General features: G+C 37.2%; 1 protein-coding gene across 32 annotated transcripts in view; it reads left to right on the top strand.

Moving 5' to 3' along the window:
• Positions 1 to 14,130, top strand: part of DLG2 (discs large MAGUK scaffold protein 2) — a 1,074,248-nt gene that overhangs the window by 663,245 nt on the left and 396,873 nt on the right. For all 32 annotated transcript variants that reach the window (XM_054071916.1, XM_054072001.1, XM_054072006.1 and 29 more), the window contains one exon: positions 2,501 to 2,551. In XM_054071916.1, the coding sequence (XP_053927891.1) occupies positions 2,501 to 2,551 (51 nt within the window). The remainder of the gene's footprint in view (positions 1 to 2,500; positions 2,552 to 14,130) is intronic.

Consider the following 14,130-nt stretch of genomic DNA (forward strand, 5'->3'; position numbering starts at 1 on the left):
ATGAGAGGACCAACAAGCCAGTTCCAGCACTGGAGCCATGATTCTCCTCCTGCTTAACTGTTGACTCACTCCTTGGCTATTTGTTTCCAGCAGGCTCCAGACAGAAACAGCCTGAAGCACTGAGACTTGGCTGAAAATTCACTCTAATTTAGCAGTGCAGGCACAGCCAAAGAGTCTAAGTATGAAATAAAATGGTACTAGCAGTGAATGGCACTGCATACATCATCATTCCACCTGGCCCAGGTAGGTGTAGCATCTTATTAGGTCCTTCACGGAAAAGCTGTATTGGTCTTCTGAGCAACCAGCAGGAAAAACAGGGCAGTGAACTGCATATGCAGATATATAAGCTTAAGTAACAAAAGGAGCTGGATCAAGACTAGCTTTTTCTTCATATCATCTTTGCTGCTGTGGAACCTGATAATGCATCTGTGCTGCGATTAATGGTGATTTGAACTGAAGGCCTTTTTTGAATCGTGACTGTGGATGATAAAAGGAACCCCTCAGATGATCATAATCAAGATATTGTTTGTTTGCAAATATGAATTGAGTATTCAGCTTGTGTTTTCTCCTTTCATCTTTCTACAGAGGTTGCTCACTTCTCATGTCCCTCTTTTTCGCATTTTGCTGCACTAATGAGTTTTTAATGCAAAGGAAAGTGATTATAAGCAGTGAAGCAAAGACAGCTTTATAGACCGAGTCTGAGAAATTGAAGACATAGATCAGAGCTATCCACCAATCAAAGATAAAAGAGAAGTTCATGGAATCAGAGGCATATAGATAGCTTTGATTTCATTATCATTAGACAAAAAAGGCCAAAAAAAATGAAATAGCTATAAAGATGTTCCTACTTAGTAAGTTGCCTATATTAATAAGAGTCTATGCGGAAGGCATTTAAGTGATAACATAGGGCAGGAAGATATCCTAAAGTAAAATTTTGGATTATATCCTCTTTTAATGTCCTGTAATGTGATTACTAGACTATAATCATGTAAAAATACAAATCTTATATATGTATTAAATATTTTATTCATTGATGCTGTCTTTTCATTTCATTGTTAAACACTGATTATTTGTTTGGACTTTTCTCCATCTTTTCTTTTGAATACAGATTCTGGAGGTTGTGTTTCTGTTACTAATTTAATGGTTTATCAGATCTTGAATTGCAGACACATTAAATAGTTGGTGGCTTTTATGGGAGGCTTTTGTTTGGTAGACACATGTACCTGATTATAATATTCACAAGAGAAGTACGTAATTGCATTTAAAAGGTGCTTGACTAGATAAAGAATTATTTACATACAACATTTTCTGATTGCAATTGGAAGGTTAATATACAAAACTAGCAGCTGGGAGTGGGGAGGAGTAATAAATGTTCTTGTTCTGACAAACAACAATTCTGCTCCTCCAAGATTAGGTCAATCCTAAAGCTGCACTTCAGTTTTGCTCTTACAAAGTATTTTTTTTCATTAAGTATAAATTAAGGAAAACGCTAAAGCGATACTTTTCCAGGAAATACCCTATCATCACGGCATGATTCATGGGCAAAATCTCTTATTTTTGATTAATGGTTATTTTCTGGCAAAATCAAAAAATTGCTGGCTAGCTGTAGCTAAGACATACTTTGAAATTCTTCTGAGATTTTAATGAAAGTATTTTCATTAAGAAGTATTTTCATTACTTTGGAGTTTACTAACAATACAGTCAGCCTTTGTATTTTTCTCAGACATGGTATTCTACCCATATGAGGAAATGAGGAAGATAAGAAAGGGATGCTAAGCGAATTGCCTAAGTGAACAGAAAAATTCCACGTCAGAATGCTGCTTTAATCATTGTCATGTCCTCAGCCGATAGATTTCTTGTCCAGTGCCATCCATTTTTGTGCTCTATGTTTTGTAGCTTAATTTATTTTGACACTGAAACTCAGCGTAAGAATTGCATTAACATTCTGTGCCTTTTTGCCATTCAGCTGTCTATTGCAAAGGTCCTCTGTCATGCTCTTGCCCTAGGTTAATATAGAAAACAAGATGTATTTCAGTCTATGTATCAGTGAGTGATTTTTACATAAATACTATGATTTTCCTGTCTGCTTTTGTATTGCAAAGTAAATTGGAGCTCATAAGGCAATGAATAAATAATCTTCCTTCTGTTTGTGAGAATAACTTTTAGAAATAAGTCTTCTATTTTTGACATCAAACTTGTACCTAGGAAACTAAACATTTGCACAAAATCCACCATAACAAGTATCAGTCATGTTATGTCACTTAGTTATCCATTATTTCAGCATGTTATATACTGAACTTTTAAAGTTTTAAAGTTTACGGGCTTGATTATATGTCATTCAAGACAAAGGGGAGCTAAGTAGGCTGTATTTTAGATAGCATCACCTGTATGTTGAAAAACTCATTTCAGTAAACTCATCATACTGGAGTATCTGTACAGCATCTCTATCAGATTACCTCCCATGTGCATTTAAGTGATTCTCTGGTTTTATTTTCTTTAGGTCAATGGAACAGAAATTGAATATGAATTTGAAGAAATTACTTTGGAGAGGGTAAGTGTAATTTGTTCTTCTGTTACAGAAAAAAATAATAATGCAATTGCATATGATATTAAAAGTGGTAAAGAATACAATTATTTATTTTTTGAATAAAGATGTCCACTCCTTATTCTAAACTATGAAAACGTGAATGATAAAACAGCATAAACCTTTCATGTTTTTAAGAAGTTTCAGGTGTAGCTACTTGCAGACCAGTATCCAGAATGCTTTTCTTCCCTGTACCTCTCAGTGCTCATCTTGGTGTTTGAATATTGGGAAGAGCCCATGTGACTTGGTAACTCAATTTTAGCTTGTGAATTGGAATTGTGGAATCTTTTTCTCATGATTTCTTTCCATGTGGGCATAATAAAGGACATGAAGTCTTATACTATAAAACAAAAATTGAAAAAGTGTTTTTAGTGTTCAAGTGATTATATAAAAGCTATAGACCATACCTATGTGTAAAGAACATATTTATGCAAGTCTATTTTAAATAAGCTATAATAATGCCTGCCAGTGAAGGCTTTGTCGGATGTGTGCTTTAAAAAGTAGCACAAAAACCAGACAGGCATTTAAAATTTGTGCTGCATTATGTCTTCCTGAATTTGGTGGGTTTTTGGACCAGATGTGAGAAAGAAAGTCTAAGCGTTGTCATGTATCATAGTGCTTACAAAGATTTCCAATGAATACAAGACTGTCATTGCTGAATTCCTTCAATATTCTACCAACATCCTGGTAATACTAAACTTTATCATTTTGGAGCAAATCCAGTTAAGCTTCTTTCTATGTAAAATGTTTGAATGCAAGACTTGGCTTACCAAGATGTGACTGATGCCATATGAAAAAATGCCTGTAGGGTAGCAAACTGCCATTTAATTAGATACACGGAGTATAAAATTCATAGAGCCTCTTCTGCATATTATATTTTTAATTGTCTAGGTTAATGAATTTCATAAGCACTTAACTTAAAGGGTTACAAGTTTAATTTCTCATTGATTTGCTCTGTCAGGCAAATTATGACAGAGCAATATATCTTTTTACCATTCCCATCCTCGCAACAGATAACATATAAGGTTAAACACACTTTTTATCTACTGCCTCTCAATTTATTTGCGCATCACTAGTTATTCAGTGGACTAGAGTTTCCAAAGGTCACTGCACAGAACACATGCCTCCTGGGTGATATTTTGAAACCCACTTTATTTTTAATAGATGTGTAAATTATCACTGTAGACAGTGCAGAACAAATGTGATTTATACCTCCTGTACTCGTCTGATTTAATTAGTTATTTATGATACAATACCACCTAATAGCAGATAAAGGCTGATCAACAATAGCAAAAGAAGCTACAGATTCTAATGGAGGATGTTTTGTTTGTTTTCTGGATGCTGCTGAATCTATGGCTTCTGATTGTTACTGCTTGAAATGTTCTGTCACATGTATCAGTGTTTGTCTTAAAGGCAGGGTACTGTGTCTGCTGTTTTTTGTGTGAGATATGAATCACAAGTGATTGCCTTTAAATAGCTGTCATTTATGCTAGGCTAACAGCATTTTCAGAAGACAGACATTCTCCGTGTTGATTACCCATTTTCTTTCACAAAAGTGCTTTTAGAAAGCACTTTTAGATTTAGATGGAAAATCATCTCTCTCTGTTTAATGGAAAACTGTAAAATGTATTAAGGTTGACACTGTCGAGAGATAAAAATACAGTTTGCCCACATCGAAGAGTTCTTAATAAACTTTCTGGTTTATTCCAATTATCCAAGTTACAGGATTCTGCATTCCCAAAAGAAGCAGATAGTTTCATCCTGACATTTATCCACATTTTGAAATAGTAAAAATAATTTAAAAGATTATAAGATGTAAAATACAAATTGATTAAAGGTGTATTAGGGCTTTTTGTACTTTTTTTTTTTTTTTTTACTAGAAAGCAAGGGAAGATAGTAAAGGATTGAATAATTCAGCACACCTCCCAGTGTCTACAGACATGAAACGATCACCATTGATTTAATTGTAAGAGGTCACCTTCACCCATAGGTGACATGAATTTGTGGGATGTATTCCCAAAGAGTGGTTGGCTTAGAGTTGATCCTTGCCAAGGATGAAGAGCTGGCTCTATCCCGTACAGTAACATAAGACCACTGTGGTTACGTTGGCAGAATGTGTCCTATGTAGAGCTGGGGAGCAGATCAGCAGGGTCTCAAAAATGCTGCAAGGAAACTCTGGGAAGGGACTGGACTGATGGACTGTGCAGAACTTGCTAAGAGTCATTGACCTGCCTCAGACACGGACAGCGTTCCAAGAAATGACCACAAGAACACAGTGGGCTTGTGTAGAAAGCTTTTCTATTCTTACTCTTTGACATAATGTTGTTCAGTTGTTTCTATTTAAAATGTTGGGTCCTAGCTTACAGTCTAACTAGATGAGGTTTGGAGCTTGAAAGGTTTCAATGAGAGCTCACAAAGATGATGAATTTCAGGCAGACCCATCTTAAAGATGTGATCAGTGTGATTCCAGGAGGTAAGGCAGTTGTAAGTAAGTCTCTGCTATCCTCTTCCTTACTGTCCTACTCTTATACTTTTACTCTTCTCCGGTTGTGCCAGCCACTTACCAGGTAGCATCACCAACCCCTGAGCCCAAGGAGATCACTGTTAAATAAGTGATACTCATTTAGACCTCTCATTAAAAGGATTAGAATAATGCAATTACACAGTTAAGAGAAATTAAATATGTTCTCTTCTTTTTAAAAATAGAAAAAAGACATTTTTAATTCCTTCAACTACTTCAGAGAATGTATGAGTTTTTCTGCAGGCGTAAAATGCAGATCCAAGTGTAGACCAAGACTTGGTGATTTGTAACTAACTACAATGTCCGAATGCATACTTAAGACAAAATTCCTTAATATAAATCATTAGCTTGCTCTACCTTGCATATTAAAGACACCACAGAAAGTAAACTCTGCCTAAAATGACTCATATTAGCACAGTGATGTTAGTCTTCCATTACAGCAGGACTTGAAAAATTTATGCGGCGCTGTCAAGAGACTGATTTACACTTGTAGATCAGTGGTCAGTGTAAGACATAACTGAACAGACTCTGTGATAAAGCCTAGTCTAGCTCCTCCAAGCCAGAGGAAAGTTTTAATTGATTGACTCCTTGGTACAGCGTTGTGCTTGGAAACACTGAAGAGAGGGTTTTAATAGACATTGATAGAATATCAGCCAATATCAATAGTTACCTTGAAAAGGGGGGAAGACAGACAGCGGGTCACTTAATGATTCATGTTGGAGTTCAATATCTGAGTTCAGACCTGAGTATTTTTTTGTTCTTCTGACCTTGTCTGTTCTATAAACGTTAAAGGGCAGTTACCATTAGTAAAGCTGTTTTCATAGTACCTTTTGATATTTCATCACATATTTTCATTCTGTAACTGTATAAAAGTAAATTCATATTACTTTTAGGGAAACAAAGTGTTTAGAAAAATTAAATTCTACCAACATTGGAACTAAATATATCTAGTTCCCACTGCATTTGCATCATGAGACTGACTGACCTTGGTGTCTGAACAGGTCAGGCTCTGACTGAGAATTTTCCCAAGGTTGAGACAAGCTTGATGTGTCTCTATTTCTTTTTCTTTTATACTCCTGTGGGTTCTCTGGGCTATGACAACAATTCAGGTTACACTGCAGAATGTCTCTGTCTTTAATGAACCAAATCATTTTACAAAGCTATTAGGGACTGACTGTTTTCTTCTTCCTAACTTTTAGATTCATTTGCAATTGGCTATTGGATTTACTACTGTTGAGGAAGAGACAGACATGGATGTTTATATAGTGTAATTATTTCCTTAGAAAATCAGGTTAAGATATTCCAAATGAGTAAATTTTCATTAATGATTTGTCATCTGGGAGTGCACTGTGATAGTTCTGATAATTTTTATTCTGTATCCACTACATGAGCAGTTCAGTGGAAAGACTGAAAACCTGTTCTCTCTCTTCTTTCCTTTGACTTGATATTTCACTGACACCAGGTATCATGAGATGTTTTCATTTTTCTAGTTCAAGATTATGGTTCTCTAAAAGTTTGGACTTCCACTGAATTCAGAAGTCCATTCAAATCTGAACTAGAAAGGCTAAAATTGTAGTCATAAGTAAACTTAGAAGGTAAAATTTTAAAATCCTGAGGAAACTGTGGAAAAAGCAATGCTTATGCATTTTGGCAGAGTAGGGAATTTATTTCAAGCCTGGGATTTTTTTGCTTAGGTATCTTGTAAACCTAAGAGGTAATTGCAACTACAATCTTAATTGCTGCTATACTCTTAATTCTGCTGTTTTCCTCACTAATTTCCTTTGTGGAATGCAGAGGTTTGCAGAAATAGAGAGGGGCATTCTACTGAATATCTAAGGGAATTTGATTGCATTCAAGGACACAAGGATTTTAATTCAACTCAATATCTCATTTCCCTCTCTCTCTTGTTTTGGCAGAGATCACAGGATTGTAGAATCACAGAGTTATAGAATAGTTTGGGTTGGAGGGGACCTTAGAGATCATCCAGTTCCAACACCCCTGCAGTGAGCAGGGACATCTTCAACTAGATCAGGTTGCTCACAGCCCCGTCCAACCTAACCTTGAATGCCTCCAGGGGTGGGGCATCTAGAGCCTCTCTGGGAAACTTGGGCCAGCATCTCACTACCCTCACTGTAGAAATTTTCTTCCATATATCTAACCTGAATATACCCTCTTCTAAGAGTTTAAAGCCATTACCCCTTGTCCTATCACTATAGACCTGGTAAATTTTTTGTCCTTATCTTTCTTATAAGCCCACTTTAAGTACTGAAAGGCAACCATGAGGTGTCCCCAGAGCTTTCTCTTCTCCAAGCTGAACTACACCAACTCTCTCACCCTTTCCTTATAGGAGAGGTGTTCCACCCTCTGTTCATTTTTGAGGCTTCTTTTGTACCTGGTCCAACAGGTCCGTGTCTTTCCTTTGCTAAGGTCTCCAGAGCTGGATGCAGTACTCAGATGGGGTCTCATGAGAGTGGAGTAGAGAGGCAAAATCTCCTCCCTCAGCCTCCTGGACACAATTCTTAGGATTCAGCGCAGGATACCATTGACTTTCTGGGCTGTGAGTGTATGTTGCTGGCCAATGTCCAGCTTTTCATCCACCAAGATAGTTGTTTGCTTGTATGTCTGGGAACTAAGATTTTCTCTGTTAGTCAGCAGACTGTCTACTTTCTGGGGTTTTTTAGGTGTTAGACACCAGTTGTTCATGCATCAGTACACTTTGACATCTCAGGAATGAGACTGCAGGATGATGCAATGCCAGGAAAGTCCTCCTTTATGTGGGTCAGAAATACCTGAGTGGAAAGGAGCAATCCAGAAATGGCCACTAGGAAAAAGATATTTTCAAAATGTAAAAGCTTATGATGTAAAAGCCTACCTTTTGAGAACCCAGAGTGCTCAAATCAATATCTAACCATCAATGTTCCAGAGAACATTGATGTCTGACATCTTCCATCAAGAGAAAGTAGATCTTTTGAGTATCCCTCAGGTACATGCTGAGCTCCTCCAAATTCAGTGTTGCTCTCAGTGTTTACTTTTGAAGAACTGTAGTTTTCTTCACTGTTGAGAGCTTTCTAACTGAGTGCCATTATTACATTTCTTCTTTGCTAGGCTCTGCCTGCTTCCTAAGTGATAGTAAGTGCTAGCTATTCTTGAAGCCTCAGACTGAAATAAATCGTAATTAAAAGGCAGTATCCTTCTTACTGAATAGTTTGTATCAGGTTTATAGTGGAATAGTGACCTATGGGCATTTATTGCAATAAAACTCTCCCAAGGGAATTTTTTCTTGGAAGGAGCCTGCACAGTCTGCCTACAAGAAGATCCAGAATTATCTGTGTATGGAGCTGAGTCATCAACAAATAGAAAATATGAATCCCATCTTTTTTATTATTGTATAGACAATTTGAAAAACTGATCTCTTGGGTATCCATATGGAGTCTTTGCATTGTATTTCTCTGTGTAACACAAAGTTCTGTAAAACGAAAAAAGGAATACAGAAAGATCCTTGCAAATAGATCTCTAGTGCATGTAATCACTGTGCAAGAAACTCTTTTATGCTTTCTAATTCTAATCACATCTTAGTTTAGAGATAACACTGATAGGCAGTTGTGTCACTGGCTGTCATTTACTTTTAGAGAGGTTTTTAAGCATTGGAAAGGGCAGACTCTCTGGCCTCTGGATGTAATGGCTTAAGCAAGGTTTGTGTTCTCCTTTTGTCTCTTGTGCTTTACCAGATTTTGCTTTGACCTTAGGTGGTTGTGCAGGAGCAGGCTGATGAAAGGAGCTGAAGGTGCCTGGTGTGCAGTCCTGCTAATGTTGTACTGAAATACCAGGTCAACATTTTCCAAAACAGCTGCAGAGTTTGGTTCCTTTAGTTTGATGACCTAAATTAAGATTCCATGGAACAGCCTGATTTTTTTTTGTAACATTACTCACCCAAAGCACGTGACTTTCTGTCGCCTAACAGCAGCCCTAATTTGGCACCCAAAATATAACTAATCACTGAAAAACTTTGTTCTTTGCTCTTATTCTGTCAGAGAGTCATTATGCTGAAACTATTCCTGGTTCTAGAGGTGTGCATGTCTTGTGGGGGCCTGTTCCACCGGTGCTTGCTAGAGGTACAAAACGTGCCAGTCTGGAGTATGCATGGAAAGGCAGAAAAATTGTGAGAGGAATTGCTGTATCGTTTGAGGGACAGAAGTTCCTGCACGTTATCATTAGCTGCCATTGTGCACATTCAGTGTCTGGGACTGCAAACTCAATAAACCCACATAACTGTCCTACTGAGGACTATTGGCTGGAGAAGTGAAGGAAAAGGAAGGAACAGCTGTCAGTATTATATCCTGCTTAGAGAGGTGAATAATATTTGTATTTATTGTCATTGCTGTTAACAATTGCATTGCTACAGGTTGGGAATGCAGTGGAGTAGAATTAGTGTGTTGCTCAGTTTTCCCAAAAGCAGTGATGGGATTAGGAGGACTAATCAATTTAATATCCTCTACAGACTTAAAGGGGACCTATAGGAAAGATGAGGACAAAATTCTAGCAAGATCTGTTGTGACAGGACCATTTTAAACTGAGGTAGGGTAGATTTAGACTGGATATAAGGAAGAAATTTTTTTGGTGAAACCCTAGCACAGGTTGCCCAAGGAGGTAGTGGAGGCCCCATCCCTGGAAACATTCAAGATCAGGTTGGATGGGACTCTGAGTAACCTGATCTAGATAAAGATGTCCCTGCTTCTGCAGGGGCATTGGAATGGGTGATCTGTAAATGTCCCTTCCAAGCCAAAACATTCTATGATTCATTCTATGATACTGTGGTCTCAGCAGCTTCAGAATATGCAATGCCAGAAGAATTTGAGTACTAAAATGTGCTAAAAACCACACAGATTTCCATTGAGACTCTGTTCATAAGGAAAACTAGTGCTGTATTTCATTGTTGCTACAGTGGTGCAGAGAGTGCATCCTTTCTCAGCTGTGGAGTGACAACACTTCTCATCCTGATAGTCACAACAGAAAAGCTGCAAAGCCACAAAAGGGGTGATAAAGGAGGGGAAAAGTCTCTAAGTGACTAGGGAAAAGAAGATAACTTCTACAGTTTATAGATCTACTATGATTAGGAAAAGAAGCTGAAATAATACTATACATTTAGCTCCCTCTGTGTGCCTATCAAAGAAATTTGTGTTTTCATACTGTTATCTTAGAAACTTACTTTTAAATCTCTGTGTCTAAAAAACATTCTATGGATGCTAGGTCAGTTAAATCAGAAGAGTGTGTTTCCTTGGGTTTATCACTTTAATGTGATTTGAACTTCTCTGAGGGCATTGTCTCAGTGAAGGATATCCTCTTCTCTGCATGTGTATAGCTTTATATTTTAGATAGAAAAAACACATAGTTTGGATTTACACTTGATGATACAAGCTTTCCAGGGCAAAGAATGTTTTTATTACTATGTATTAGGAATTTATTTATTTTTATATTTATTTTTGAAGGTCTGTGTATACACTAGTTTTAGTAATTCACATAGCAGTTTCTGGGTATTTCTTTAGATGAAGGTTTCACTATGTGTTTTGATGAGTCCTCAGGTGCAGGGAAGATTATGAGAGATTTCTTGTTGTGTGAGAAATTTTAAATAGCTGAATATTCTGCTATGAAATCTCACTGAGGTAGTTTAGCATTTTCAAAATAATTTGAAGCCTTGCAGGATGCTCAAGCAGATGAAGAAAATTAGAGAAAGTTTTATATAATTTTTAAAATTTAATAAGAGTCATTTGACATTCTGAGCCATTTTGTTCCCAAAAGAGTAAAAGAAATTTCATTCTCCAACATATTGAAACACAAGACTGAAGTTACTTAAATACTCTGCATTGAAAACCCACAGGGAATTTGTTCAGGGAGAGCATGTCAATAGCAAATACAGATACTAGAAAGAAAGCATTATCACAATACTAGAAATCATTCTCAAAGTGGCAGAAATGAATTAAAAATAAACTGCATATCAAAATGAAGAAAAGGTGAAAAGTAAAGAAGCATTTATTTAAGAGTTCAAAACCTACCAATGTGAGTACAGGAAAAAGAATTATTCATGTTCATCTCTACTTGAAAGTTATCCCTTTAACTTTCCCAAGATCACTGAGACCTTGAGTTACTCAGCATGCGAAAAGTTACTCCATGCAAGTCATAGCTGCCTGGAGGCAGTGTTCTGCTGCCGTTCCTTTCAAATTATGATTATATTGACATTTCATTTTTCAGCTAAAATCACTCATTTAGTACCTTTCTCTCATTCCCTAACTCACTTACTTTCACCAGATAATTTGCAGTGAGCAATTCTGACTCATTTTTTTGTATTGTTTATGGCTTACATGAAAATTGCCTTTGCTTTAGATGTAGCTCTTTGGGTCGTAGCCTTTCAGCTTATTTACTCTATTATCATTAGCTGATGAAGGTGGAGCTTTATCTCTATTCTCACTGTGAAGCTGCTCTGGTAGGGAAAGGAGAGCAAAAAGCATCACAGGGTTGTCCAGTGATGCTAAAAAAACCTTCCACATTGAAACAGGGCAGCCTTTTGGAGCTGTTGCCTAATCCTCTATGCAGATATAGGAAAGCAAACCTTTTCCCCTCAAGCTTAGCATTCCTGCCATTATTGGACAATAGCTTTGCTTGGATTTCACGAATAAATCTTCTATTGATTTGGGAGTTTAGCCCTGATTTAGAGATGCTCTAAGTGTTTAGATAGTGTCCCTGTTTTCAGGAAGTGCAAACAAATGGGTATTCTGCTCCTTGGCTTTTCCAAACTAGCATAAAAAGCCTGCTGACAGAAATCAATCTAAACCTGTCACCTGAGAAAACATGAAGTGTTCCAACCTGCAATGCTTCAAATCAGTCAGCACTGGTCACGAATGAGTGAATTACACTAATTTGTAAGTGTGACTTACAAATAAACATACCAGTTCTGAATATAAGCTTCTGCACCATTAATAGGAACGTGTGTACACTAAAAAGGAGTATTATGTGCGTCTGGAATGCTGACCTTTCCAAGAAAGAATTTATGGATCTTCTTGTAGAAAGACTAAGAAACCAACACAGAAAGAAATATGACAAATTAAAGAGCTGCAAAAAATTAGTTTAACTCAGTTTTTGCTTAGATTTTGAATTGTCATCAGCAGATCCCAAGCACAATTATATGCTGGGTGGAGGATGGATTGAGATTTGCCCTGAAGTGAAAAACTCGGGGGCGTTGGTGGAGATCAACATGAGCCAACAATGTGTGCTTGTGGCCCAGGAAGCCAACTGTATCGTGGCCTGCATCAAAAGAAGCGTGGACAGCAGGTCGAGGGAGGTGATTCTCCCCTCTATTCTACTCTTGTAAGATCTCATCTGAAGCTCTGCATTCAGTTTTGGAGTCCTCAGCACAGGGAGGACATGGATCTGTTAGAGTAAGTCCAGAGGAGGGCCATGAAGATGATCAGAGGGCTGAAGCACCTCCCATATGAGGACAGGCTGAGATAGTTTGGATTCTTCAGCCTAAAGAAGAGAAGGCTTTGGGGAGACCTTATAGTATCCTTCCAGTGCTTAAAGGGGTCTGCAGGAAAGCTGTGGAGGGGCTCTTCCTCAGGGAGTGCAGGGATAGGATGAGGGGTGATGGTTTTAAGCTGAAAGAGAGGAGGTTTAGATGAGATATTAGGAAGAAGTTTTTTCCTGTGAGGGTGGTGAGGCACTGACACAGGTTGTCCGAAGAAGTCCAGGATGCCCCGTCTCAATAGGTGTTCAAGTCGAGATTGGATGAGGCTTTGAGCAACCTGATACAGTGGAAGGTGTCTTTGCCCATGGCTGGGGGCATGGAATTGAATGGTCTTTAAGGTCCCTTCCTACCCTAACTATTCTGTGATACTGTTATTCTAATAATATGTAGATTTCAAAAGATATGTACATTTTAATAAATAGGAATGATCAACCTCAATTTACTGGTAGAAAATTAATCATTCTGAAGGTGATAGTAATCATCTTGCGGCAAAGATTACCATTGTCAAGGAAGGACTTTTTAAAAGGAATCTTTGATATACTGATTTCTCTCTTCAAAAAAAGCAATGTTGTGCATTGCAGAACACTGCCTTCTATTATTGTTATTAATTTAGAATCAATTGTAATACATATATCAGGGCCAAACAACTCTGAGGAACCAGTATGCCATTTTGGTAGGGAAAGGTAAAAAGATGGAGAGAAACAAAGAGGTAAAAAAGGAGGAAATAATTTGCTGACTTACCCAGGCTGAATTCCACAACTGTTATTGCTATGCATCGTAACATGGTAATACGGTGTCACAATAAAAAAATTCTAATGTGCTTTTTAGACGCAGTTACTTTCTGTTCTTATGCAGTTATATTTGAAGCAGCCAGCGTATCATTTGTCTTCAACATATAACTACTATCCAGTTCCTCTCTGACTTCATGACTCTGAGTCACGTTGTGGCATTAGAAGTTCTTTGAAATTATATGATAGAGACCATTTCCTCTAAAATTTTGTTCTTATGCTTAAAACTGCAATTAAATTTCAAATAGGTTAGGTAAGTTCGGGAATGCTGAAGCTGTAAGTAGTTGAAAAGCAATTGTATGCAGTTCATGCATGTTTTACATTGCAAGATACTACAGTACCCTAAGAATTTGACCTAGCTGGTGAGTCTTAAGCACGGCTTAAAAGTCACCTTTTGCAGCTTAATGTGATATATGAATTCTGACTGAATTCTATAAATAATTTATTTTTTGATTGGTTTTTAATTTTGCAGTGTTTAACTGGTTACACTCGAACCACAATACACATTTCCTGTGCTTCACCTGCAAAGAAAAAGAGAGGTCTTGTTAGCATGCTTTCACCATAAAAATTGAATACATAGATAGCCATTAACTGGAATTAAACTATATAGGAAAAAAATATCCACTAAAATAAATTATGAGCTTATAACTTTGATCTTTATGAACGTTAAATAATGCTTTAAAATGCAAATATTTTTTTTACTTGTGATGATGATGATAAT

The sequence above is a fragment of the Cuculus canorus genome, chromosome 1, assembly GCF_017976375.1.
Source record: "Cuculus canorus isolate bCucCan1 chromosome 1, bCucCan1.pri, whole genome shotgun sequence".
NCBI classification, from domain to species: domain Eukaryota; kingdom Metazoa; phylum Chordata; class Aves; order Cuculiformes; family Cuculidae; genus Cuculus; species Cuculus canorus.